Below are 25,002 nucleotides of genomic sequence, written 5' to 3'. Positions count from 1 at the left end.
GTCATCAATTCAGTGGCGCATTTAGACGTTAAGCGCCCTGGGGTAACATTTTACAAGCGCCCCCCCCCCTCCCCAAGAAATATACATATAATATTTTTGTTTGAAAAAAAAATTTGTAAAAACAAACATTTTGTTGAAACAATTATAATTAATAAATGAAAAAAAAATATATTTTTTGTAGATAATAAATATAAATATATTTAAAATAATTAATAATACACTACAACAAACGATATTTAAAAAAAGTACTTATAGTTTTCGTCGTGAACGATCTTGTGCGAATTCTTGAATAATATCATCGTAGCTTATTGATGTAGTGATATCAGATTCTATATTCATAATTGCTAACGCAGATATTCTTTCTTCGCCTATGTTTGATCTTAAATATGATTTAATACGTTTTAGGGCGGAAAATGATCTCTCAGTTGAGCAGTTACTAACTGGAGTGCATAGTAATATTCTTATAGCAATATCTATATATGGAAAGATATCCTTCAAATTATTTTTTCTTATGAACACTAACATATCTTGAATACTTTTCGGAGGAATAGATATGGTTTTCAAATAACTACTAAAATGAATACATTCATTGGGAAATGAAGATCCCAAATCTGTATTATATTCATTTCTTAACAGCTCAGCAGATATCCTTATGTCTGCTGCTGTCATTTTAGTAAGTTTAAAAAAAAAATTATAATTTTTTAAAAGGTGGTCGTATGCAATTTTTCTTCTTAACAATTCCGACTTTAATTGATCTAAAATAACAAAATAGGTATTTACTTTAAAATTAGTTACAATACTTTCCGTTGAATGATCATCACTAAATTTTTTAATTTTTTTTTGTCGCTTTTCAGTATTTCTAAAGTTTATAATTCCACATTTTTCAATAGCATTTCTTTTAAAATTTTCATAATCCTTATCTATACGAATATCACCAACATAGATAATTAATGATTGATAAAGCTCAACAACAACACTTAAATCAATATCTACACTTTGAAGTTTTTTGCTAACTGTATTAAACCTATGTAATATGTCTCCCCAAAAAATTGACAAGAAAGATGTTTCTAATGATTTAAGTATTTTAAGTATACCATTTGCTTCACATCGAATAGCTGGTTTTTCTTTTTCATTTTCTCCAATCTTAATTACAGGATTTAGTAATATAAAACTTTATAATACTTAATCACGTACAGTGCATAGAACCATACACGTTGGAAAGTATAACGAATTATAAACAATAAAGAGTAATAAATGGTAAATCAAATAACACTGTACAATTACCGTAATCACCGTCAACTTGATACACAAGACGCTGTCAGAAGACAGTTTACTGTTAATAGTAGATTGACAAAAATAAAATAAGTGATCGACAACGTTCGGCAGTCGGCGATAGGGAAAATATTTATGGATATTATGTTATTTTTAACTTGTATTAACTGATAAATTGTAGTTGCCGCCACGAGTGATATACCGATATAATATATATATATAAATAAATCATAGATATTTATATCCATGATCGTCGCAATCCCGTTCAGCCGTGACCCGTATGAAAACCGTTTGTAATCATAGACCTAATGAATTATGAGTAAAATGTCTATGTTTAATTTATAATATTTATTTCTATTTTGTGTAATAATTATATCAAACAAAATATAAATATTTCAATTCTATGTAGTGGTAAACTGTAAAAAAATTTCCGCCCCCTAGCACTTTGGGAATCTGGCGCCCGGGGCACTTGCCCCAGTTGCCCCCCCTTAAATGCGCCACTGCATATGGTTTAAACTCTGAAATATATGTTTTTTAAATATCATGTGAATTAAGCTATATAATTCTACAAGGAATGGGCGGTTGTACAGCTGGTGCTGTAAAGTGTTTAAATACACGTAGCAAAGGGTTTCGCCTTTTTCGGTTTCCAAGAGACCCTAAAAGACGAAAAACTTGGTCACAAAATTGTCGCCGTAACAAATGGCAGCCTACAAATCATTCTGAGTTGTGTGAAGTATTAGATCATGATTTACCTAAATACAATATTACAATTAAGTCTTGTTTATATTTTCTATAGTGCCCAAGTGCCCTAGTTATTTATTTAGTTAAGAGGACGTCTAACCCGCATGTGTTATCTACGTCTTACACACGTTTGCTAGTTTCAATAGGGTATTGTCAGTTTTAATATTAGAGTGAATCCACCTATTATCAAACTTTTAGGTAGCAACTTTTATCTGTGTTCTCTCGTTGGTTTTTTACGATATTTAAATTTTTAAGCGAGTTATGAATATTTTAAAATATTCATAATTTACATACCCATAACTCACTTAAAAATTAAAATATCGTAAAAAACCAACGAGAGAACACAGATAATGTTGCTACAATGCTACCTAAAAGTTTGATAATAGGTGGTTCACTCTAATATTGAGCACGATTTAAGATATCTTAAATCGTGATATTGAGTAATATCAAAACTGACAATACCCTATTGAAACTTGAAACTAGCGAACGAACATTTCCTATGTCGTACGTGTGTAAGACGGAGACAACACACGCAGGTGCGATTGTGTGGATTTGTGGCTTGTGCTAACTATTATAGGTTGGCAACTTACTGGCAAGACGACGTGGCAAGAGCCTTTTTTTTTTGTTCCTACAGGACTCAGTTCACTGTTATCAGTTGTTATCAAAAACTGTATCCGTCCTGTTGATATCATCACAGAATATTTTTGAGTGCTCAGCGAGACCAGACAGTAAATAAAAACGGTTTATATCACTAGAAAAAAAAACGGTTTATATCAGTATCATGGAAGAAATGTGTCATATCTATTCGGCTTGGAATAAACAACAAATTATAATATCTCTGGCCGCCAAGTTCAAATATTTATTATATTTTTATAACTCAAACAATATTCGTTGATTCATTAATTTATTCAAATAGATAATTTTTAAGTACGCTTAGTTAATATAAATAATTAAAACTAGTAAGATATTGCATATTTGCATCCTAGAATTTATATTATATTATTCTATAGTTGCATGATAAAGTTTTCAGAGGATAGTTTAATCTAATTAATTGTTTTGTGATTTAATGTTTCTCACACCTTGCAGCTCCAATAACTGTAATATTTGTTATTAACTGTTTAAGTTAATACTAAATTATATCCTATGAGTTATGGGCTATTACCTACCAGGGTACAGTGGTTACACCAAGTCATAAAAAACTCAGAGGCAGCCTCTTGATTACTCCCCTTGATACACACACAACTACAAATACACAACTGAATAAAATATACATATAGGTTCTTAATTTCAATGATATTGGATACTTAACCATTTAGCAATTAGTTTTATTTATAACATATCGAGTGATAAATGACTGTGATATTTAGATTACCCACGATTTTCTTGCATTTAATTAATAGCTCTGTAATCTTTACCTGATCTTGAGTAGTTTAAGACTTAATTTATCTATTCAATAGATTCTATTGTATACTTTTACCTTAACTATTAGGCCTTCTTAAAGTTATTTTTTATTAATTACGTTAATGCCTTAAAGGGCAATCAGTATATTAATAATGTACATTATACCATGCTATATAAAATATATTGTTAAACAGAATACAAAACTAAAAATTGAGGTAATGATTATACAATAATATCATGTAGTATTACTAGTATTATATATAATGCCTTGTTCTTTAAAATGATTTAACTGTCATAATAAATATCAAATATAAGTAAACAGTTACATGAAAGTAGGTAGAAGGCGGTTACATCAGTAGAATAGTTATGTTTATTTAACTTAAAAGAAATTAAAATGTAAAAGGTTTCATATGGATTCTTTTTATCAGCTTATTCTCTATGAATTGGATGACAACCAACAAATAATTTAATAATGTTATTATATATTGTTATTTGTTATAATAATGTTATTGTTTATGTTCACAATAAACACTTCAGTATTAGACCAAATTAATGTGTACCACAAATTAATTTGTATTTAATAGTCATCTATGCAATCAAGCCCGTAACTGGTGGAACTCCGGACCCTTAGAAATATACATTTATGCTCTTATTATGTGGAAATAATATATCTTATAAAATAGTAAATATGCAAAAATAAAATTTATTTTATCTTAATTATTTTCAACATTACTTATAAAGTATACAATGTATACTGTATACTATACATGATTGCTATTGAATTACAGTTTTTATCCTAAAAATCAATATTATATACAATTTTTTAAGAAATAAAATTTGTGTTAATACGATAATAAATACATAACAATTTAATGCGATTAGATAATTCACGACTATAAATAAGACTAAAAATACTATTTTATTATAAAATTTAACTAAAAAATAACATAGTATGCATTTAAAAAACACTTATATATGCAATAAAAAATCACAAATACAAAATTAACATAAGGTTATCAAAATTAACATTAGAAAATTAGTATTTTTCAGTTATATTAGCATAATAGCATACATACCTACACATACTGTATACTGTATACATACATATACATACATACATACATTCTGTCTTTTTACATTTAACTAAGTACCTATTTTAATGGCTAAGAATATACAATTATGTTTTTGTTTCATATTTCCCCCTATTTTATTATTAATTCTTGTTGGCTAATCTCCACCAAACTTTTTATTTTTCTTACTACTTTTTGTTCTGTATCATTGTCCATTTTGATGCTTAAACAAGGCTGTATCTAAAAAAAAATATATATTAATATCTAATTTTACAGCAAAACAATTTGTTATTTAAATATTTTTATATGTAATTATTATTATGATAATAATAGTTACCAATAATAATGTCATGAATTGTTTGATCCATAAAAGCAAATTTGTTTGAATTTTTCCCCTCATAATTATATAATGAGCCACATTGGACAGTAAACAATAATCTAAGCATTTAAGCAGTAGTATCTTCAATTGTGAAACAACCTCATTGCTTGAGCTGTTCAATCAAATAAAAAAAATCAACAATTATAATTATATTGTTAGTTCATCAAATGTTAAACTCATATAAAAAATTATTTAAACATTGCATACAATTAAATATCTTGATGCAGCTTATTTTAAAGATTCATCTAAATGTTGAATGTCATTTAAAGTGACAGCAGTATTAGTAAATTGTTCTCGGTTGAAATTGTGAGATACCGTAGCATCATTTTCTGATCTGGTCAACAACAATTTATTGAGCATATCATTGGTTTTCCAATGTTCTTGTAACTGTAATATCATCAGTTGTTTTATTACCGATCTATATTTTATGAATAAATTTATTATTTATAAAGCAATACTTAAAAATAATTAATAAATATTTTTGTTAATTACCTCATACATTTTTTGATTCATCGCGGTTATTTGACAGAATTTGATATGATGGGAAATTTGATAGTGAGGCAAATAATGGAGGTGAAAACTGATCATCTATAAAAAAAAATGACTTAAAAAAAATTTGAATTGATAATTATTAAATATGGAATTAAAATATACCTGCAGATGGTATTGATTTTGAAGTGTGAGCTTTTGGAACATCAAAACTAGGCAACTCTGAATCCCTTAAATAGTGGCTAGTAAATCCTTCCTGTGCCACTTCCATGGTTTCCTGAAGGTGAATATTGCATAGATAGATTATTGATATTTTCTCGCTTTTCAATTTGCATGCTCTTGCTCTCATGAATATCTTTATAACAATGACACCATAAATAGCTAAAAATACCAATAACAATAATTAATTAGGTATACATAAATTATTATGTATAAGATATTTACTCATGTATAAGGATTTTGCACCAGATGGAGAATTCGGCATATTATCAAATAAAGGAAACTCTGAATCCTTAAATCATAAAGCTTCTTTCAATGTCTGAATATTAATGAATCAAATTGCCATTACTACTCTAAATGTCTGAATTAGATATTTGTTTCCACTTCCCAATTCATATCACATGTCCTGGTCCTGTGTACTATAAACATTGGCTATTACTTCAGCAGTTATAACCTATAAAATGAAAAAAAAACGCAATAACCATAGATAATTTTACAATTAAAAACCAATTTAAAAGAACAATACATGAATATCAAATATATTAAACCCAAAAAAGCATCATTGATTTTAAATACTTGAAAATTACAAAAAAAATATATCTTAAAAGCGCCCTTCCTGGACTGAGGACCGTCAATGGTGGAGTTAACGCTGAGATATGCAAAGGTAGGCATGTTCAAGATAAGTTAGGTAAACATAAGATTGTTATAAGCAAAAGTTAATAGTTTATAAATTTAACTAGTTGTTAATGCCCACTCTTAAAGATATGACTTAGTTACTTACATAATTGTATGTTAAAAAATAGATCCCATTTTACTAAACAATAATTTATAATTAATAATTTATACAACCATTCATAACTACTTACAATGTATGTTTATGTGTATTTCTTATTAGTTTTTATTATCTATTAAAAATAGATAATTAATTAATATATTTATTGCATAAGACACAAGTGAAGTTTTCATTTTTCAATTCTTTAGTCATCAATTTGTAACGTACACTCCCTACACATACATTATGAACTTTTCGCTGACATTTATTACATTATTCATCCAAGTAAAATTTACTTACCTATTTTCTGCACACATAATGCAACTTTCACTGATGTTTTCAGAGTATAGGTATCAAACATCGATACCGCAATGTATTTCTCACATTAACATCCTTTGAAAAGCTCTGCGTAAACATTGGACTATACATAGATACTACAATAAAACAACACAAACACTCCGCAGTTGTTACTTGTTACTATCATTCTGTAAAGGATACTCTATTTTCTTAAGAATAATTTTATGTAGCAAATATTTCGGTTTTGCATTATCACACATTGAAAACAACATTTTTAGATTCTGAGCGGAGCTATGAATGTATTGATTTTACCACAGAATATATGAAATATAAAATATTAATATAAAATATTTCATATATTCTGTGATTTTACAATGATGTGTGTTTTTTTTTTTTTGTGTGTGTCTGTCATCACATTTTGGGACAGTAAAAGTGCTTCGACTTCAGTACCTCGTTCGATCAGAAAGTGAATCTAGTTGGTACTTTGGGGGAAAATTGAAGTCAAAAATTCTTAATACTTTTCTAAATAATCGAGAAAAACAAACTAAAAATTAAGGGGAAAACCGGAAATTTTATGCACACTCATTTTTCGACAAAATCGATTTTGGTTTTTGATGTAACTTTAAAACAAATGACCATAGATACATGAAATTTTCACCGGATGTTTATATAAGTATACCTATTCTATCCACGGTGGAATTTTCAAAAATTTTCATTATAATTCATAGGCATTTGAAATTTTTGATAATTATTAGTTTTTTAGATTCTGAACGAAGTGATGAATGTATTGATTTTACAATGATGTGTGTGTTTTTTTGTGTCTGTGTACAGCATAACTAGTCGAAATAATGCTTCGATTTCAAACTTTGGGGGGGTGGTTTCCGATGTAAAATTGAAGAACCATGGTGCATTATAGAGGTCAAAAGTAAACATTTTCCAACAGTTTAAAAAAAAATCGATATTTTTATATGGTTGTTATTCAAAAACTAATCACTGTAAATACTTGAAATTTTCACCAAATATTAATGGTAGTGATATCTATATACAGTTTAATTTTCAAACATTTTCGACTTTTTTTGAGTTATTTATAGGTACACCACTGAAATTTTCGATTTTTTTGAGAATTTTTTTTGAAGTGTCGGTAAAAAAAATGTTGGACGACCAAAAAAACTTGAAAATTTAATACAAGGTTCCTTATGAGTTGCTCTTATTGAAGCTAAAAACAAAATTAAAAATCGTAAGTCACAATTTTTTTTAATAAGCGTTTACAGTTCAAAATTTTACGAAATCTGTCGAAAACGCGAAAATTTGCAAGTAATTTTGAAGTTGAATAATCATAAAATTTTTGCGTTTATAACTAAGGATTGAAAATTCAACTCTAAGTTTTCTATAAGTTTTCCTTCAAGTAGCTATAGAGAAAACTTGAAGCATCATTATAGGAAAAATTTTAAGTGCGTTTGAATTTTAAATTTTTACGAAATAGCGTAACGATAACGATTTATCCTCAAATGATTTTAAACATTTGTTATTATTCAAAAAGTATAAGTCGTAGGTACGTGAAAATTTTATCAGTTATTTAGATTGGCATTTTCTTTACATAATTTAATTTTCAAAATATTTTGACTTTTTTTGAGATATTTATAGACGACTGAAATTTTCAATTTGTCTGAAAAATTTTTTTTTAAGTGTCGATAAAAATTTTTGGCCCTATCAAAATACTTGAAAATTTAATACAAAGTTCCTCCTAAGTTATTATTATAGTGATTAAAAAATTATAAGAATACATAGGCACAATTTTTTTTTATTAGTATTTGAAGTTCAAATATTGACTTAATACGTAAAAATTACGGCAATTTGATTTGAGAATTTAATACAAGGCTCATAATATAGTTTTGCCATAGCAGTTGAAAAATAAAAGAAATCTATAGCTACATTTTTTTTTTTACGTGCATTCAAATTTTAATTTTGACAACATACGTAAAAATCACGAAAATTCGTAAATTATTTTATTCTAGAAATTCATGAAAATTTTTCTTTTGAAATCTAAGATTTGAAAATTTTTAATAATCTATAATATATCCTAGACAGATAAACCGTCTTCGCTCAGAATCGTTTTTCGTATACAATGATATAATATCATTGGATTCAAATCTAATTCGATCCATTACAGTAACACACTTGTAACCTACTGTACAGCAGAGCGAAATCCACGACTTACCAGCCTATTTTTAATTGAGGTAAGTATAAGTAACCTGATTCTGGACGCATAGGATCTAAGTAAAACACACAGCCCAAAATGAAGTCCATAATAAATAAAGTCCAATGATTACCTTCAGGATTGATCGGTAAAAATAACACACAGTATTTAGTCCAATCAAATTTAGGTATTTCAACTTTGGTACTACACCAAATTGTATATTGCTTACTTTTAACTTAAATTTCAATTCTTTTTAAAACGCACAATTTCAATATAATTGATATTAATATGTGGGGATGGCCACATTATATTATAACATTTTTAAAAAACTTTTTACGTTCTACATTAATAAACTAAAAAAAAATAAGTGCCTATATAAAAATATAACAGGTACATTTACAAATGTACAGATATCAAACATTTGTTGGTTGGTGAATATTGTATTTGGATAACATTGTCATAGTCAATTTTCAAATAAAGTCAAAGTCAATTAAATGTGTTTTTGGTCGTCTATACCTACTTCTAATGTGGTCATCACCACCTATTAATATAAATTATATTGAAATTGAACGTTTTAAAAATAATTGAAATTTTAAGTTTAAAAAAAGCGATTTGTATTTGGTGATTAAAAATACCTGGGACTATAAACGTTTCATGGGTAGCTAAATAAATACTCGAATGATATACTAAGGTATATTATTATTTATTAGTATATGATATTATCCGTGAAATAAGTATACTATTATTCATAATTATTCATGTGGGCCAAATGTCCTATTCTAATAATAGACGGGGACGAAATGTCCGTGGACCATAGACATATTAAGAAATAATATATTCTTAATATGTCTATGCCGTGGACTCGTTTTTTTGACGGGGATGAAACGGTGTGTGCGAAATGTCCTTTTACCATGCTATACATCTAAATATCCAACCACTGCCAATATATTATTTTCTAATATGTTTAGAACTTATACAGGCAATCCGATGTACACATTCTTATCAAAGACTGACTAGGTCATTAATATTATTGTTTATGTTGATTAATGAACAATGACTATAGACTATAGTGTTAGTAGTCTTTATAGACGTTAGACTTGAGCTGTTCACGGTAGTGATACTCACGGTACACATAAGTAAGTTAATATCTGAGGTCTCTAAAATTTTAAATGTTTGTTAAACGCCACTTAATAGTTAACTGCATGTTGTCTGTTACTGTTTTTAGTTCACACAATGTATTATATCATGGTTCTCAAAACTGAAATACATGATGTACCATCTACTAGGAATTAGGAAGTCCAGCCAATGAATTGACAATTTTTCAGATGATGATTTTCTTAAAGGCAATTCTACAGACTAAGTATACATTTTAAGAATTCTAATTCAAGTTATAAAAACATTAATATTAGAGTGAATTCTAAAATTAAAAGCTAAAAATGTTATTGTGGGAACCTTAGATAATTTTATCGATATTTTAATTTAAAAATTAGTTATTTGTATGGTCATATTATTATATTGTCTGATATTATGTGATACAGTTTTATTATGGTATATCTAAATGTGTGTGTTGATTGATATTTGTGTCCAAAGTGCTCAGCCCGTTTAGTCATGATAAATATATAAATAAATAACAATGTAAAATATATGTTACAAATTTTAAATACCCATAACTTCATTTAAAAATAAAATATAAATAAATATTTACTTGTAAAACATTTTTTCTTTCAATTTTGATTCTATGTTAATTCTAATATTAAAGCTAACATTACAAAATTGGATCTGCTGTGCGCAAATTTGGTTGTTATGTTTATCTTAGGTCTGAGAGAAAATATATGGTGCATTGAAATATTTTTAACAAACTTTTAATTTGTAGGTGTTAAAATTTTGTTGAACCAGTATCCAGTTTTAATAGTACAGACAGCTTGAACATATTAATTAAATTGTAAAGAAACACTTAACAAGTATTAAAAATTCAATATTCCGACAATAGAACATTCGGAGTTTGCACTCTCGTTAGCGGTTGTTAACTACTAGCCAATCACAGCAGTCCTATCATCAGAGGCTGCACAGTTTTTCCAAACTTATTTGGAATATAGTAAGTATAGTAATATAATTACTTATGACCAAAATAGCCTATGAAATAGAAAAATAATACAAGTTCACACTGTACCTAATATATTATGCATACAACTACACATATATTAACTATAGTTAAATATGTTAGTATGTCATATTGGCAATATACTGTTTGTCCTCCAAGGTGTTATCAAAATAAATCAATAACACATAATTTGTGGTAGTTGAGTTACACAATATGATCTATATGGTTACACTTAAAATATATTTACAAGAATTACAATTAAATACATTTGTTTCTTTGTTGTAAATAGCAAAGGAGGGGTTCCAAGTTCCAGATAGACCAAGATATCAATGTATACCATGGACACTCAATTAAGTTTTCTTCAGTTCATTTGTATATTTCATCTTTGTCAATTTCAGATGGATGATATACTGAGTGATATTACTGGATAACCATTTGATCATTTTTTAAATTAATTATGATTGTGAGTAATGAAGTATAGACATTAAATTATTTTTAAGATTGTATGAAACAAATTTGTTTATTAACATGTTATAAATTAAAATTAAATTAAGTTGTGCATTTGTTTAATATTGTAATAAATTAGTAACAATTATAAAATATATTGGTTTAAATTTATAAAAAATAAAAAATAATTTATTTTTATTTAGAATTAAGCTCACCAGAAACTTAGGTCTTAAGTATTGAAAGTATTATAAGATATTTCAAATATTCATGATATTTTAAATGTCTAACTACATAAATCCGACTCTTTAGTATAATGTGCAAACATTTCTATTTGCTGTCTAATAATTTGTCTTAAATATAACTAATGAGATTTTATATTTAATTTATAATTAATACAACTAATAACTTATCTACCGATAGGTACTACCTTGAATATTCAAATTAAAAATGTTCTTGAGAACTTTACATGTCAATAGAGATTTGGTTACCAGCTTATTTGTTTTACATTATTAAACATACCATAAATTATTATATTTGTATAAAGGTGTATAAATTATATTTATATGTTTATATAATAGTTTAATGGAATTAATTATGAATGTTATGATGTTAGAAATGTAAATTTTTTTAGTTGTATGCAAGAGACTTATACAGTATTAAAATTCACACAACAAACATCTTAATATGTTATTGTAATACACAGTACTTTAAAAAAATAAAAAAATCACTTGTGTTTAAAAATTATTTATAAATATATTTATAACACAGAAATATATATTATAGGTACTTAGGTACATATTACAGTATCTTTATAGGTATGTATAATGATTTATTTACATTATTTCTTCAAGAAATGTATTTTGTATGGTCCTTTATTTAAGTTTGATAATTTAACCTGTGCATAAGCGTGCACAGACATAGCTTGCAGGTGGTCCATTCCTATTTTACAATTAATCACTATATTCGCTACTATTTTTGCCACCATCCAAAATGTTTTTCTATCCACAATAATAGAAATGCTTGGCATGGTCTATAAATGCAGATGTACCTAGCAAGCCTATAGATACCTTTTATTATAATATGTTCATGCCTATTGCCTATGATAATTGATAACTATTAAGAAAACAAATTTTAGATATAATTTTTGATTGATTTATTACAAAAGATATACTAAGAGTAACATACTTGAATAAAAAAATAGTTTTCAAGATTCAGCAGGTGGTGTATTTGCATACCCTGCACCACCCATGCGCACGCATATAGAGCATAAGAGATTAATAATGAATAATAAATTAACAATCTTATATTATGCTTACCTGTTTAAAGCCATTTAATATATAAATCCAATACAAAATACATAAATATAAAGTTTAATTCTATTACTTTTTTTCTTGCTATGTTAATAAACATAATCTAAATACCATTGTAATGTATGATTAAGAAGTTATAAATAAAACTATTTGATGCCATTATATTAAACTCTTATGAAACTACTATGTGGACATTAATAAATCATTGTCGATTTATAATTAACCAATTTATGAATAATATAATATTAAACAAAATAAAAATTTAAATAATATTCTATTTGGCGGCCAGCAATACTATAATTTGTTATTTATTCCAAGCCGAACAGATATGACACATTTCTTCCATGATACTGATATAAACCGTTTTTTTTCTAGTGATATAAACCGTTTTTATTTACTGTCTGGTCTCAGCGAGTGTCCGTTCTGGTTATTCTGTGATATCATTATTGTTCTATGATACTGTGGCGAACCAACGCCACATGGCCTCCCTGCGTCGTCGATATTGTTAAACGGTTGGTCACATTGTTTTCGCGCCGAGAGCCGGCCTCCACGCCGCAGCGGCGGCCGGCGCTCGGCCTGTTTTTTCGTAACCGTCAACCGACATATACCTCGCCGATTTCGGGCTCCGACGCCATCACGCCATCTTGTTCTCTTGCCGTTTGCAACGCAAACCCTCGCACCGCGAAAACCTTGTGACCCACCGTTCACCTGAACTTTTGTATTTACTGTACATTATTTTTGTTGTTCTCTCGTCGCGCCCGTGTCAAGTGGCCGACTCGAACAAACCAAGTTGTTGTAAACTGTCCATACGACCATACCTATCACTCGGATTTGTAATAAACGTACCTTGTACACCGAACAATCGTTTCTTTGTTTTATAGCTCCGCTCGAGTAAGAACTTACTCGCGCGAGCGTTGGAGGACGCCTTCGATAGCGGCGTAACCTCCACAATACCATGGTCTTGGAATAACATAACATGTTATTTAGCAATGTTATGAGTGATATAAAAATTAAAAATTAGTATCAAATAGGTAATTGTTAAATAGGTTACTGTAGTTGTCTGTTAACTTTAAGCATAACGAAATATAATATACTATATAGCCCATTGGCCATTAGGCAATATTGCCCATTGCTTTAAGTAGATAATATTATTTAATAAAAATAAAAATATAGTTTAATTATTGAAGTACAATGTACATGTACACCTGTGTTTCGTTTCATTATTGAACCAACGTGTTTGATTGAATGCGAATATGTGGTGACCATTGACCAGAAATAAATCTTATAACATTAATAATTACTGGCAGGTATTTATCTTGAACGCAAATTCCCAGGAAAGTTGTTATTGTTTTCCTTGTATGCTGTGATGCTGTGCATTTTAAGTTAAATAAATAAATAATAATATTAATAAAAATTAATTTAATTTAGGTCAAACAAAATTTGTCATTCACACCTAAATGTTTTACTCTGACGTAGCTGATGAGAACAGCTTTGTTGATAATAATAGTCAAAATGTTTCCGTCAAACTATACGAGTATGTATTTTTTGTTAAAATTTGTTTTACTCAAATTTTTAAGTTTTAAAAATTACACAGAACCGAATGGAGATATCTATTCAATATCACCAACACTGATGAACTACGAGTCACCGCTATCAAAGCCAAATTGCGGACATCTAGATTTAGAAGTGTGTGTTGGCGTCTTTTGCTGGAAATACTGCCACCGAATTCATCTGAATGGTTGATGACTATTGAAAAATATCGGTCACTCTACAATCAAATTAAATCGACACATTACAATGATCCACATACACAAGATTCTGGACCGGATGACCCACTGTCACAAGACGAAGATGTTTGTTTCCTTCTTATATATTCAAAATAAAATTTTATACAGTGATCATCTCTGCTCATAATTTTTGATTTTCAATGTTAGTTTAGGTCATTATTCAGTTACTTTTTCATTCCTAGACAGTGTGCCAAAGTCCTATAAATATATTAGGGCGATAAATATTTAAATAGGCCCAATATCTTATTATTGGTAAAACTGGCGTCTCGGCTAGAAGAAAGTGATCAATATGAAGCACCCTATCCTAAATTTCCAAAATATGTTGGACGATGGCCTGACCTTAACATAGGGATCGGTACCACTGTTCATAGGTATCACAAACTTTTGCTTAATGTTTATTAATAATATAGTATGGCCAAATTATACAATTTTATTGTATTTGGTTGTTTTGATTTTGTCTATAGTGTTAACAGAGTTGTCACTGTATATAATTAAATGTACTAATTGTTAATGCTTTTTTATGTTTGAACATTGAATTAATTGGTTCATTTGAACGTTGTTATTTTAGAGTATTTGGAAACAATATTTTAAAGACATTGAATTAAGGAACATTATTGAACAAGATGTGATACGAACTTCCCCAGATGTTGAGTATTTTAAAGCGAAAAAAATTCGAGACATAATGATCGATATATTGTTTTGTTATTCAAGAGAACATCCTGATTTGAGCTATAGACAAGTATGTAATATTTTAACGAGTTTTTTTTAATTTGAAATAAGTACCTAACACTTGATAATATAACAGTTATGTGTTAATATAAATTTCAAATAATAGCTTTTTTAGATGTTGACAGAATATTATAATAATAATCAATAGGTAGGTACTTAAAATTGTGTATGAATAATAAAAATAAAATAAAGGTTTTAAACAATATATTATAAATTGTTGTAAAAATATTTTTCTGAAATCAAATAATTTGTTGATATTTTAACATATGATTTTTAATTATAATAAAATCACTTATTTCAGTTAATTCTCAGTTTTAATAAAGTTTATCATATAAAAATCTTAATCTGAAGATCCAACTTATTGAGTATTCCCACAAACTGGACAATATATAAAGGAATAAACAAATGGGCAATTCAAATTGAGAAAATTATAGATTCAGTTAATTTATATTGTGTCATAATATTCTGATTTATATTTTAAACATTTATTTATTTGTAATAGCAAAAATAGAATAAATGTTTATAGCAGGGGTTGGTGAACCTATGGCACGTTGACCAAATTTCAGTGGCACGCAAATATTATTTATCTTAAAAAAAAATATTATATTTTAAAACTTTAGTATGAGAAAATTTTAAGAAACAAATTTATAAGTTTGTAATAAAACGTGTTTATAAATGTTATAATAAATAATATTTATGATTTTTGTACTCTTATTGCTACGATAGAAGTACAAAGTACCCAACATTCGATTACAAAGTTTATTTTGAATTTACCGATACCGCGACCGGTTGCGATAACGACAATTGCACATTTGTCAGCTGTTCAAACAAACTTATAATTTAGTTATCCGTCGGACGTCGTCTACTATCGTGATTATTGATAAATAAATAAATACGAGTATTTTATTAATATGTCACTTTAAAAAAAAATGAAATGAAATTCTAGTCTGGAATTCGCTTCCAAACACATTTAATACATTAAAAATTTGTTCAAACTATTAATTTTTTCGTCAACTTATGCTTGTGAAAGTTTATTCTCCATAATGAATTTAATAAAAACGAAGCAGAGAAATACATTTATCGATGAAACTAGTGCTGCTTGTGTTTCACTGAAAACTACCAACTATACTTCAGATATTAAAATGTTATCTTCTAAAAATCAACAACAGAAATCACATAATAAATGAAATAAAACTTTACATATATACTATTTATTTATTAAATTATATACCTAATAAAATGTGTCTAATTATTGCACGCTTTTTATTTTCATCTAACCTAGTAAAATTCATTTCTTTTCTTGGCATGCGGACATATTTCAAAAAACTTGATTTTAAATTTTGGCACTTGACCCAAAAAAGGTTTGCCACCCCTGGTTTATAGGTTAGTTTTTTTTTGTCCATATTAAAATATAATTTGACATGCAAAAATTCAAATATTGAATTGTGACTTAAAAAAGAATGCAATGTATCAGAAAGTTAAATTATGATATTAGCTTCTGCTTATGTTGATATTTGTATGTTCAAAATCTATAAATAATTAATTAGGCTTTAAATTTCACACAGTGAAAATTTCAGCACATCAGTGACTTATATATATATAGACAGATAGTAATAATTATGGTAGATTGCTTATGACTAGGGTTCAGAAGTTATAGGAGTTGCATATTGTTCTATATGCAAATATAGCAGACCAAGCTAGAAATCCAAGATATATAATGTTGAGCTTAAAAATTGAAAGTTAAAAATGCATATTTCGATAATTTTAGAGAAAAAGTGCATATTTCATCTATTTCCATTGATTTTCGCATATTTGTATGCATATTAAATATTTTCTACAAAAAATAATTTTCTTTCATTCTTAATCAATTTATTTTAAATCTTAAGAAAATATTGGTGGTTCAATGCAACAACTTAACAGGTATTATTCAATATATATTTATTCTGTACTTCACAAATAATGAAAATATATTTATTTAACTACTTTTTCAGTTCAATAAAATCTCAAACGCCAACCGGTAACACACCATATTTTTAATTAATTTATTTTTTTTATTTATGAGAGTTATAAATAATACAATTTTTTTTAAATATGTGTTTTTAGAATTTTTTTTGCATACTTCACATTTTTCCATGCATATTTTATATATTTTTCTTGCATATTTGCATGTATATTTTGTCTTTTTTCGCTCCTATAACTTCCAAACCCTACTTATAACAGTGTTCCGATAGTTGGTTTTTGTTTTCAACTATATTTTATTCTAAAATTGTATTTATTATTAATTTTTATTCTTTATGTAGGGTATGCATGAAATCCTAGCGCCATTGTTGTTTGTTCTCCATTGCGATCATCAGGCATTACTTCATGTTTTGGAACAGTCATCTTCTGATGTCAGGTAAATTAAATTAAATTAAAATGTTAGATTTATCCCAATATTTTTTTTTTTTTTTTTAGTGATATAATCCAGAAAATTCTAGATCCTACATTTTTGGAAGCAGATGCATAGTAAGCACTTAATTAATCCCTAAATGGCTACACCTTTTGTATTGTTTTCTCTCTTTAAAAAATATATGAAACAGTTAATTTCTGTTCGGCAGAATCAACTTTGTGTTATTTTAAGTATCAGAGTAATTTTATCACCAGACACTAATTTAAAAACATGTGTGTTTATACATTAGCCTTTTTACAATATTTCAATAAATTATTAATCGATATAGGCGTTTTTATATTTTAAAAATTTATAACTTGCATAAAGTTTGAAATATCATAAAAATCTTTCATACCAATACAGATGATGATTTTAAATTTAAGTTTGACAATAATTCAATCCTCTCTAATACCAAAGGTAACTGATAGTTTTGTTGGTTCTGTTGAATCTAAATTTGGCATGTAACCAGTGGCACAACTTGGTAATAAGGGGGCCCATGTGAAAATATCCAGACTGGGGCCCTTGCCCTTTACCTGCTAAAAAAAAAAAAAATAGTCAGAAACGATATACCTTATTATATTATAACTAAAAAATATTGTTTTCTCACATGTTAATATGTCATATAATAATAATAATTTTTTTTTTAATTGTTTAAAAGTTACATAATTTTTTTATAAAATTAATTTTTCTTGTTTTTACGGCAGCAAAGTCATTAATTATTTTATTTATATCAAAGTCATCTGTTTTTTATTTTTCAATGTTCAATATACTGCAGATGTCGGAAAGACGATCTTGGCCAATTGAGTTTGGCATGTAATTCTTTATCAATTTTAATTTTGAGAAAGATCTCTGAAGCAACTGTTATGGGTAACGTTAAATAAATAAGACTTGCACTTAATACATCACTGTATGTAGTGTTAAAATCATTTTCTAAAATAAATATGGCCAGATCTTTTATATATTTTATTCCTGAAATATTTACAAACAATTATTCTTTTATGGATAATAATTGACGTGTTAAGTCTGGACTTATCATGATATAATTGTACAAAATCATAAGAAGCTTTGACTATTTATTCTTCTTTACTTAAAACTAATATAGATGGATGTAGAAAATGGAAATAGTCATTAACATTTTTAAGCCTTAAAATCTTGAATTTATTTGAAATAGTACTGTATCTATAATTGGAAAAATAATTTAATTTTTAAATTTTCTTCCGTAATATTTAGTCAACGATTTCCATCAATCTCATCAAAATGTTTGATTGCAAATCTTGTTCTTTCTGTTCGATAATTCGTTGGTATGTCCTAACTTTTGCATAAGTTTTTGGTTGTTAATAATATATTTTCATACTCATAATTCAAACTCTCTAAACTCAAAGAGTTAAGATATTATTATATTAAAAATGTAAAACAAAATATATAATATTTGTATACTACAGAATACAAATTATAGTAGAAATATTCAAATATCATACAAGAGATCTCAGGAATCGGGGCCCCCAAAAACCCGGGGCCCCTGTGATTGCACACCCAACACTCCCTATAATTGTGCCACTGCATGTAACATAGTCAATGTTGTAGGTGTATAAGACATCACAGATGCTTGTCTAATATTGGTTATTAATAATCTTAGTACTTTCGATGACTTAAATACTTTTTACTTCTAGTTCTTTATTTAATACTATAATGGAAATAATGAAAGACAATTATAACGCTAACGATTTTATCGAATCTACGTCAAAACCAACTAAGCATGTAAAGACTACTGTGAGTTAATTTAAATTTTTGCTAAAAATTGTTATATTTGTTTTTTGTTATTGCAATAGCTAATATTTGTTAATTGTTTTAGAGTTCTTCATCTGATAGTGAAGTTGTTAAAAAACTTTATAAAATACGTGATACAATGTTGATTAAACATGACCCAGAATTATATGGTCATTTAGTGGATTTGGATATTTCATTTTCTACTTTTGGACTGTAAGTAGATTATTGCAGTTGTACTAATTTTTTTCCAATGAAATAATGATTGTTATAATTTTTAGTCGTTGGTTGAGATTGCTGTTTGGTGGAGAATTTTTATTAGTTGATGTATTAGTGTTATGGGATGCTATTTTTGCCACATCACCTCAAGACTTTGCATTGGTTAATCATATTTTTGTTGCTATGTTGGCCCTTATAAGAATTCAACGTAAGTTATACAATGTATGATAAAACATATTTTTTTTAGATTTTTTTAGATAATTTTTATTTTCAGTACTAAAAAGTGACTTTATAAACTGTTTAAACTATTTAATGAGATATCCCCACGTCGATGTGATGACTGTTATTGAATATGCATTACATATGCTTGATCCCAAGGTAAAAAAGTTTTTTCATTAGTTTGGTAGATTTTTTTGTAATTTTATTTTATTTCAGATATACATAATGCCATCTATTATAAATTCTCTTAAACATGATAAGAGTGACAATATAAAATCTAATATTACTGAATACCACATAGAACGGTTAGTATTTATATTTACAACAAATAAATCAAAATGGTTTTGAACAAGATTTTAAGTTCCAAAGACTGTATGATAATTATTTTTTTAAAATTATATTACTCTTTAAAGTAATTTTAACACTCATGGTTAATCTAATTTAATAAATTATTAGTATTACGTAATTATATAATCTTACTAATTGGAAAAAAAGTCTGCTTTACTCAAATATAGATTTATCTTTTATAATACCATAATGCATAATTTTATCAATTATGATTTATGAATAAATACAATCTACAAAAATTTACCTATAAATAAATTGTTTTTATTCTAGGCCATCTAAACTTATTAGTTATGTATCAAGACCAACGAGAAATTCGGCAGATGTAACTAAAATTTACTAATAAATATTATATTTTAATTAATTAGAACATTAATAATTTGATGTCATTTTAGGACCTACTCGAATTGTGTAGAATTAAATTGTTGCAGTATCATTCCATTTTAGATCCAGCTGTTCCTATTCATAATAAAGAGGCTAGACAAGTTCTAACTGGAATGTTAGAAGTAAAAACATTATTATTTAACAATGTTTAGATAAAATATAATTTGAAGTTGCTTATCCTACAATTATAATACAATCTTGTTTACAGTTGTGTGGAATGCTTAGTTCGCGTCAAGGCATTATAGAAATGGGTAAAGATGTTGTGCGGAGTACAACGACTCCAATTGAAACACTTCTAACACCCGAAACACCAGAAGGAGGACCATTGTTACCTCCTCCTGCCTCTGCTATTACTATGAAGGTATTTCGCAAGACAGAAAATTCAACTGATTCAATGATACAAGGAGCACCAACAAAAAATCCATTGAAACAAATGAAACGGTAAATACAACAACAAATTTGTTTGATTTATTTTAAGTTTACATTACATCTTATTAATGTTTATAAAGATTTTAATTTTCTGTGATTTGATATTTTTACTACTCATATTAATACATTTTAAGCATATATTTTGATGTTTTTTTTTTTAATATATAACTGTGAATATTGTTCAATACATAGTATTTTGTTAAAATAAATATAAAATATAATAAAAATAATTTTTATTTAAGGATAACAATTATATAAAAATCAAAAGTTTTTACATATGTAATACCTTTAGTTGAATCTATGGGTGTATTAAAAACTTTAAACATTAATTTAATATTTCATACACATATTTTAAGATACTTATATTTTGTAGTATCCATAATATGGTTGTAAATGTGTTTTCCATATAAATTGAAGCTAAAAATAAAAATGATCACTAAAATTAAAGAATTAATGTTATAGTTCATGATAAACAATTGATGAAGTAGATTGTTATTTAGAGTAATGTAAGTTATAATAATTTGGTAAACCATAGATAAGCATTTTAAAATATTGGTTACCTATGTAGATTTTAATTCACTTATAATAATTATTTATAGTTAACTTCTTGTTTAACAAAACAATTAATAGATTCTTTAGTTTAAAGTTATCTCAACAATTTAATTGAATGTATAATTTAATTCAGATTCTTATTGTTCCAAATGAATGTTAACTTAGGAAATTAACTAAATGAACATTATTTGAAAAAATCCTTGATTTAGGATTATTAATGAATACAAAATCAATACTACGATTAAACTGTCTTAAAATTGTTTTTGAATAAATGTTTTTCTTAATATTATTAATAATTATTATTTTAAATGTGTTGATTATAAGTTTTTTTTTATCAATATACATAATATATTTTTACTTGTGTAAAAATATTCCATTTTTGTAGTGAAATACATTACAGCATAAAAAAAGGTAAAATGAGTTCAGCTTAATCATATTATTGAAAAATCTAAATTATGTGTTAAAAATAAAATAAATACGTAGGTTTTAAAATATTATTTTTAATATGCTTATAAGACCCAAATACCCAAATATATATATGCAGATTTACAACACATTTACAAAAAAATTAAACAATTTTTTTTTATACACAATGGTAATTTTAAATGGTAAAAAAAGATAATAATAATAATAATAATAAATTAATATAAATCATAGACTAATAAAATAATATTTTTATAGATTACAAAATAATGTATTTTCTTTGGTATTTACAATTTGTTTTACCATCAAGTTAAGAAAAATAAAATGTGGAGAAAAAATACGATCTTGTTAGTCAGTTGTACTGAATTTTATTTATGTTTAATAATATAAAAATTATACTTGATTCTGTGCATAGAATCAAATTAAGTGATACACCATAATCTTAATTATAACATCATAATAATCAAAAGCTACAAAATGTGAGTTTTTGAAATATATTTTGTTAAAAATTAATTTGTGCGCTGTTAAAATTAGATTATAGTGTACAGAAAACTATAATAAGTTGTATATATTCTAAATATACATATATAAAGATAATTTGTCCATTAAATTATTTAATAAACAAAAATTTCTTGAGTATAACTAAAAAAATAAAATATTAAAAAATAAATATGGTACGGCGATGAAAAACATATAGATCACAGTTATAACAGTATGGTACAGAAATTACTTTATTGTTGATATTATGATGGTATGTTGTTTTTAAGTACTAGTGTTGAAAAAAAAAACAAATGTATGTAGGTAATTAAAACTAATTATAAACATACATTAAAATAAAATAATATAATAACAAAAATAAGTGTATCTTTGAATTGAGGCGATTTAAACTTCGTACGATATAAATAAAATAATTAGCATATAGATTATATATTTTTTTTTTCGAATAATTGGGACTAGTTTTATATAATAACTGGTTCACCATTACGTTTTTTTAAAATTGTATCTAAAAATGTGCATACACATTTATCTGTGTATTCTAAAGAAGCAAAGGGGATTTGGCTATTTCATGCGATTTACTATTAGGTCGGGTACGACCAACAGAGACTTTTGATACGGTGACTCGGCAATCTTGCCGGCCAGACGAGTTGCCTCGAGACAGTGCTTTTTGGCAAGAAACCGCGTCTGTTCGAGACCCTGTGACTTGTGTACCAGCTCAAAGGCACGTTCTGCATCACCTGGTTCTTGGAACCGCCGCATTATCATGGCATTCAACTCGGGGTACTGAAAGAACAAAACAAAAAAAAAATATATATATATTTTGGTGTATTATAATGGAAAAATTTAAGTATTTGAAACAAAAAATAAGACCTACAATAATAAATTACTTAATTAACTAATTATATACACCCAACTATAACGTTCAGTGTTGTTCTTATTAACAAGTTCTTGTATTTTTCTAGTTTTAAACGAGACAACGATAATACAGTCCCAGTCATATCTTTCCCGAAGATTACCAGAATTATCGGAGTTCACAGCAAGAGTCTCTATAAAGACCTAAAAATCAACAGGGCAGTACAAATGAGAACACCCATTCAGTATGCCTACACTGAAGGAGATGTTAAAGTCGAATTACAGCCCATCGGCACGAATAAGCAGCAATACCCGCAGCAGATGGCTGCTAACAGCGTCAGTGAAAGCAGAATCAATTACAACGGTGAGATAGCGAGATTCTTCAAGCGGGAAGACCAGCAGAGCGATGATGATCACGCAGATAGAAACCTGAGAGAACAACAAAAACATTCCGGACAGACAAACTACTCGGACAATTGGAAATCGTCCAGAACACTGCCGGAAAACCAGCTAAAATTGAATAGACCCTGCGTCCATACTGCCACCGGCTCTTCCGTGACTATGAAGATCGACGGACAGACTAATCGGGTGACTTTAATAAAACCTAATGACTTAGTTGAACGAAAAATGTTCAAGAAGAATTTGTATCCCAGGCCCATTTGTTCATACCCTGGTTTGATTGGACTGGCGCTGAAAAGCTCACCAAATGGCTTCATGTGCATCAGCGACATCTTCAAGTTCGTGTACATTAATTTTCCCTACTTCCGGAAGACGACTGAACAATGGCGGCGCTATATACGCCAATATCTGAACGAGAACACGTTGTTCCTGACACTGGACAATGAACCCACTAGCGAGTTAAATTCGGGGTCCCCGTTGCAGACCAATCTCTTGTGGCGGGTTAACCCATCGAGAGCTTGCAAAGTAGATGACGAGATCGCGGCCTGGGTGCGAAAGGATCCGTTGCCAAAAAAAACTATGTTCGATCCCCAACGATTTGAAACACTAGTAAAGGACGTGATGTTTACTTCGAATAAATCAATGTTTGGCCGTAGTGGTAGACGCAATGACGGCAATTTTGGTAGCAGGTGGATTGAAAACAGTACAAGCAGTGATAACGGAAACGATGACGGCAGTAACAATAGTGATGTTATCAACAGCAGTAGCAGTCAAAAGGAGGGAGATAATTCTTTTGAGGTGGTGACGTTAACGCTCGAAGAAATTGAAAATCGGTTGGAAGAACAAGTATTGTCAGGCGTACCGAGGAAACTCGGGGTTATTTGTTTGCAGAAGAATGGAGAGACACCAATCAGCACTCACGGGGTAAGTCCGAACCCGCTGATAGAGAGGCGCAACCACGGTTCTATCTAAGCAAATAATCGTGGGTGCGAACTATCAGCACAATCCACAGAGGAATATGCCGATCTGGTGCGCCAAAACCGCTGCCGCAAGCGATGAACGGTTATACGTCGAACAATATTAATGTTAATTTTTAAAACTTTTTTAATTCGATTTTATAGTATTTTTACAGTTACATACGTATATGTATTATTGTTGCTCAAATTATTATTATTATTATTTTCCAAATTTTTGACTATAATAAAACGCGAACCATGCAGCTATTATTGCAGTTGGATATAAGACTACGTATTAAATTCTTAATTATATACCAACGCGG

At 27.8% G+C, this 25,002-nt stretch overlaps 4 protein-coding genes and 1 long non-coding RNA gene across 12 annotated transcripts in view; 2 read left to right on the top strand and 3 right to left on the bottom strand.

The window, feature by feature from the left end:
• Positions 1-249: 249 nt before the first annotated feature.
• Positions 250-2,705, bottom strand: LOC107171489 (uncharacterized). The gene is made up of 3 exons (XM_089218465.1): positions 2,604-2,705; positions 801-1,143; positions 250-755 (listed from the first exon to the last, which is right to left on the bottom strand). Exons 1-3 carry the CDS (start codon positions 2,703-2,705, stop codon positions 250-252), a joined length of 951 nt encoding a protein of 316 aa, XP_089074591.1.
• Positions 2,706-3,838: 1,133 nt separating this feature from the next.
• Positions 3,839-7,311, bottom strand: LOC149058770 (uncharacterized). 3 transcript variants are annotated; one of them, XM_089219233.1, is made up of 7 exons: positions 6,644-7,311; positions 5,797-6,025; positions 5,518-5,733; positions 5,356-5,451; positions 5,071-5,281; positions 4,822-4,975; positions 3,839-4,724 (listed from the first exon to the last, which is right to left on the bottom strand). In XM_089219233.1, the coding sequence occupies exons 2-4, from the start codon at positions 5,834-5,836 to the stop codon at positions 5,357-5,359; spliced, it is 351 nt and encodes a 116-aa protein (XP_089075359.1). In that variant the 5' UTR covers positions 5,837-6,025; positions 6,644-7,311; the 3' UTR covers positions 3,839-4,724; positions 4,822-4,975; positions 5,071-5,281; position 5,356. The 3 variants fall into 3 exon arrangements, with proteins under 3 accessions (XP_089075359.1, XP_089075358.1, XP_089075357.1); XM_089219232.1 differs by lacking the exon at positions 6,644-7,311 and adding an exon at positions 6,438-6,554; XM_089219231.1 differs by lacking the exon at positions 6,644-7,311 and having other exon boundaries at positions 5,071-5,250; positions 5,797-6,581.
• Positions 7,312-8,647: 1,336 nt separating this feature from the next.
• Positions 8,648-12,090, top strand: LOC149058769 (uncharacterized). 2 transcript variants are annotated; one of them, XR_016190213.1, is made up of 4 exons: positions 8,648-9,990; positions 10,063-10,197; positions 10,711-10,932; positions 11,228-12,090. It is a non-coding gene; the product is annotated as an uncharacterized LOC149058769 (long non-coding RNA). The 2 variants fall into 2 exon arrangements; XR_016190212.1 differs by having other exon boundaries at positions 8,652-9,973; positions 11,228-12,089.
• A 1,068-nt stretch (positions 12,091-13,158) lies between these two features.
• TBC1D5 (TBC1 domain family member 5) lies at positions 13,159-24,965 on the top strand. Of its 4 annotated transcripts, none has more exons than XM_015521325.2 (15): positions 13,159-13,726; positions 14,124-14,229; positions 14,290-14,548; positions 15,051-15,221; positions 17,512-17,606; positions 17,666-17,716; positions 19,310-19,409; positions 19,492-19,619; positions 19,685-19,830; positions 19,897-20,000; positions 20,058-20,146; positions 20,460-20,511; positions 20,582-20,692; positions 20,779-21,011; positions 23,435-24,965. In XM_015521325.2, the coding sequence occupies exons 2-15, from the start codon at positions 14,153-14,155 to the stop codon at positions 24,693-24,695; spliced, it is 2,877 nt and encodes a 958-aa protein (XP_015376811.1). In that variant the 5' UTR covers positions 13,159-13,726; positions 14,124-14,152; the 3' UTR covers positions 24,696-24,965. The 4 variants fall into 4 exon arrangements, with proteins under 4 accessions (XP_015376811.1, XP_015376800.1, XP_015376806.1 ...); XM_015521314.2 differs by lacking the exon at positions 13,159-13,726 and adding an exon at positions 13,733-14,002; XM_015521320.2 differs by lacking the exon at positions 13,159-13,726 and adding an exon at positions 13,733-14,051.
• qless (decaprenyl diphosphate synthase subunit 1 qless) overlaps positions 21,017-25,002 on the bottom strand; it is a 41,312-nt gene continuing 37,326 nt past the window's right edge. For both annotated transcript variants that reach the window (XM_089219230.1, XM_089219229.1), the window contains exon 8: positions 21,017-23,255. In XM_089219230.1, coding sequence (XP_089075356.1) covers positions 23,034-23,255 — 222 coding nt within the window. In that variant the 3' untranslated portion in view covers positions 21,017-23,033. The remainder of the gene's footprint in view (positions 23,256-25,002) is intronic.

The sequence above is a fragment of the Diuraphis noxia genome, unplaced genomic scaffold (assembly GCF_037042655.1).
Source record: "Diuraphis noxia isolate RWA-SAM2 unplaced genomic scaffold, SU_Dnox_SAM2 contig0002, whole genome shotgun sequence".
In the NCBI taxonomy this organism is placed as follows: domain Eukaryota; kingdom Metazoa; phylum Arthropoda; class Insecta; order Hemiptera; family Aphididae; genus Diuraphis; species Diuraphis noxia.
This window is presented reverse-complemented; position numbering and strand designations above follow the sequence as displayed.

What these genes read in the sequence shown, in the direction of transcription:
- LOC149058770 (XM_089219233.1), bottom strand. Translation starts at nt 5,836, where the DNA reads ATGCCGAATTCTCCATCTGGTGCAAAATCCTTATACATGA. An exon ending in TGCAAAATCCTTATACATGA is followed by an intron (nt 5,734 to 5,796) that starts GTAAATATCTTA and finishes TGGTATTTTTAG; the next exon opens with CTATTTATGGTGTCATTGTT. An exon ending in AAAATCAATACCATCTGCAG is followed by an intron (nt 5,452 to 5,517) that starts GTATATTTTAAT and finishes TTTTTTTTATAG; the next exon opens with ATGATCAGTTTTCACCTCCA.
- TBC1D5 (XM_015521325.2), top strand. Translation starts at nt 14,153, where the DNA reads ATGTTTTACTCTGACGTAGCTGATGAGAACAGCTTTGTTGATAATAAT. An exon ending in TCATTTTCTACTTTTGGACT is followed by an intron (nt 19,620 to 19,684) that starts GTAAGTAGATTA and finishes TATAATTTTTAG; the next exon opens with TCGTTGGTTGAGATTGCTGT. An exon ending in CCATTGAAACAAATGAAACG is followed by an intron (nt 21,012 to 23,434) that starts GTAAATACAACA and finishes GTATTTTTCTAG; the next exon opens with TTTTAAACGAGACAACGATA.
- LOC107171489 (XM_089218465.1), bottom strand. Translation starts at nt 2,705, where the DNA reads ATGATATCAACAGGACGGATACAGTTTTTGATAACAACTGATAACAGT. An exon ending in CTTGCCACGTCGTCTTGCCA is followed by an intron (nt 1,144 to 2,603) that starts GTAAGTTGCCAA and finishes CCTGTAATTAAG; the next exon opens with ATTGGAGAAAATGAAAAAGA. An exon ending in TGATGATCATTCAACGGAAA is followed by an intron (nt 756 to 800) that starts GTATTGTAACTA and finishes TTGTTATTTTAG; the next exon opens with ATCAATTAAAGTCGGAATTG.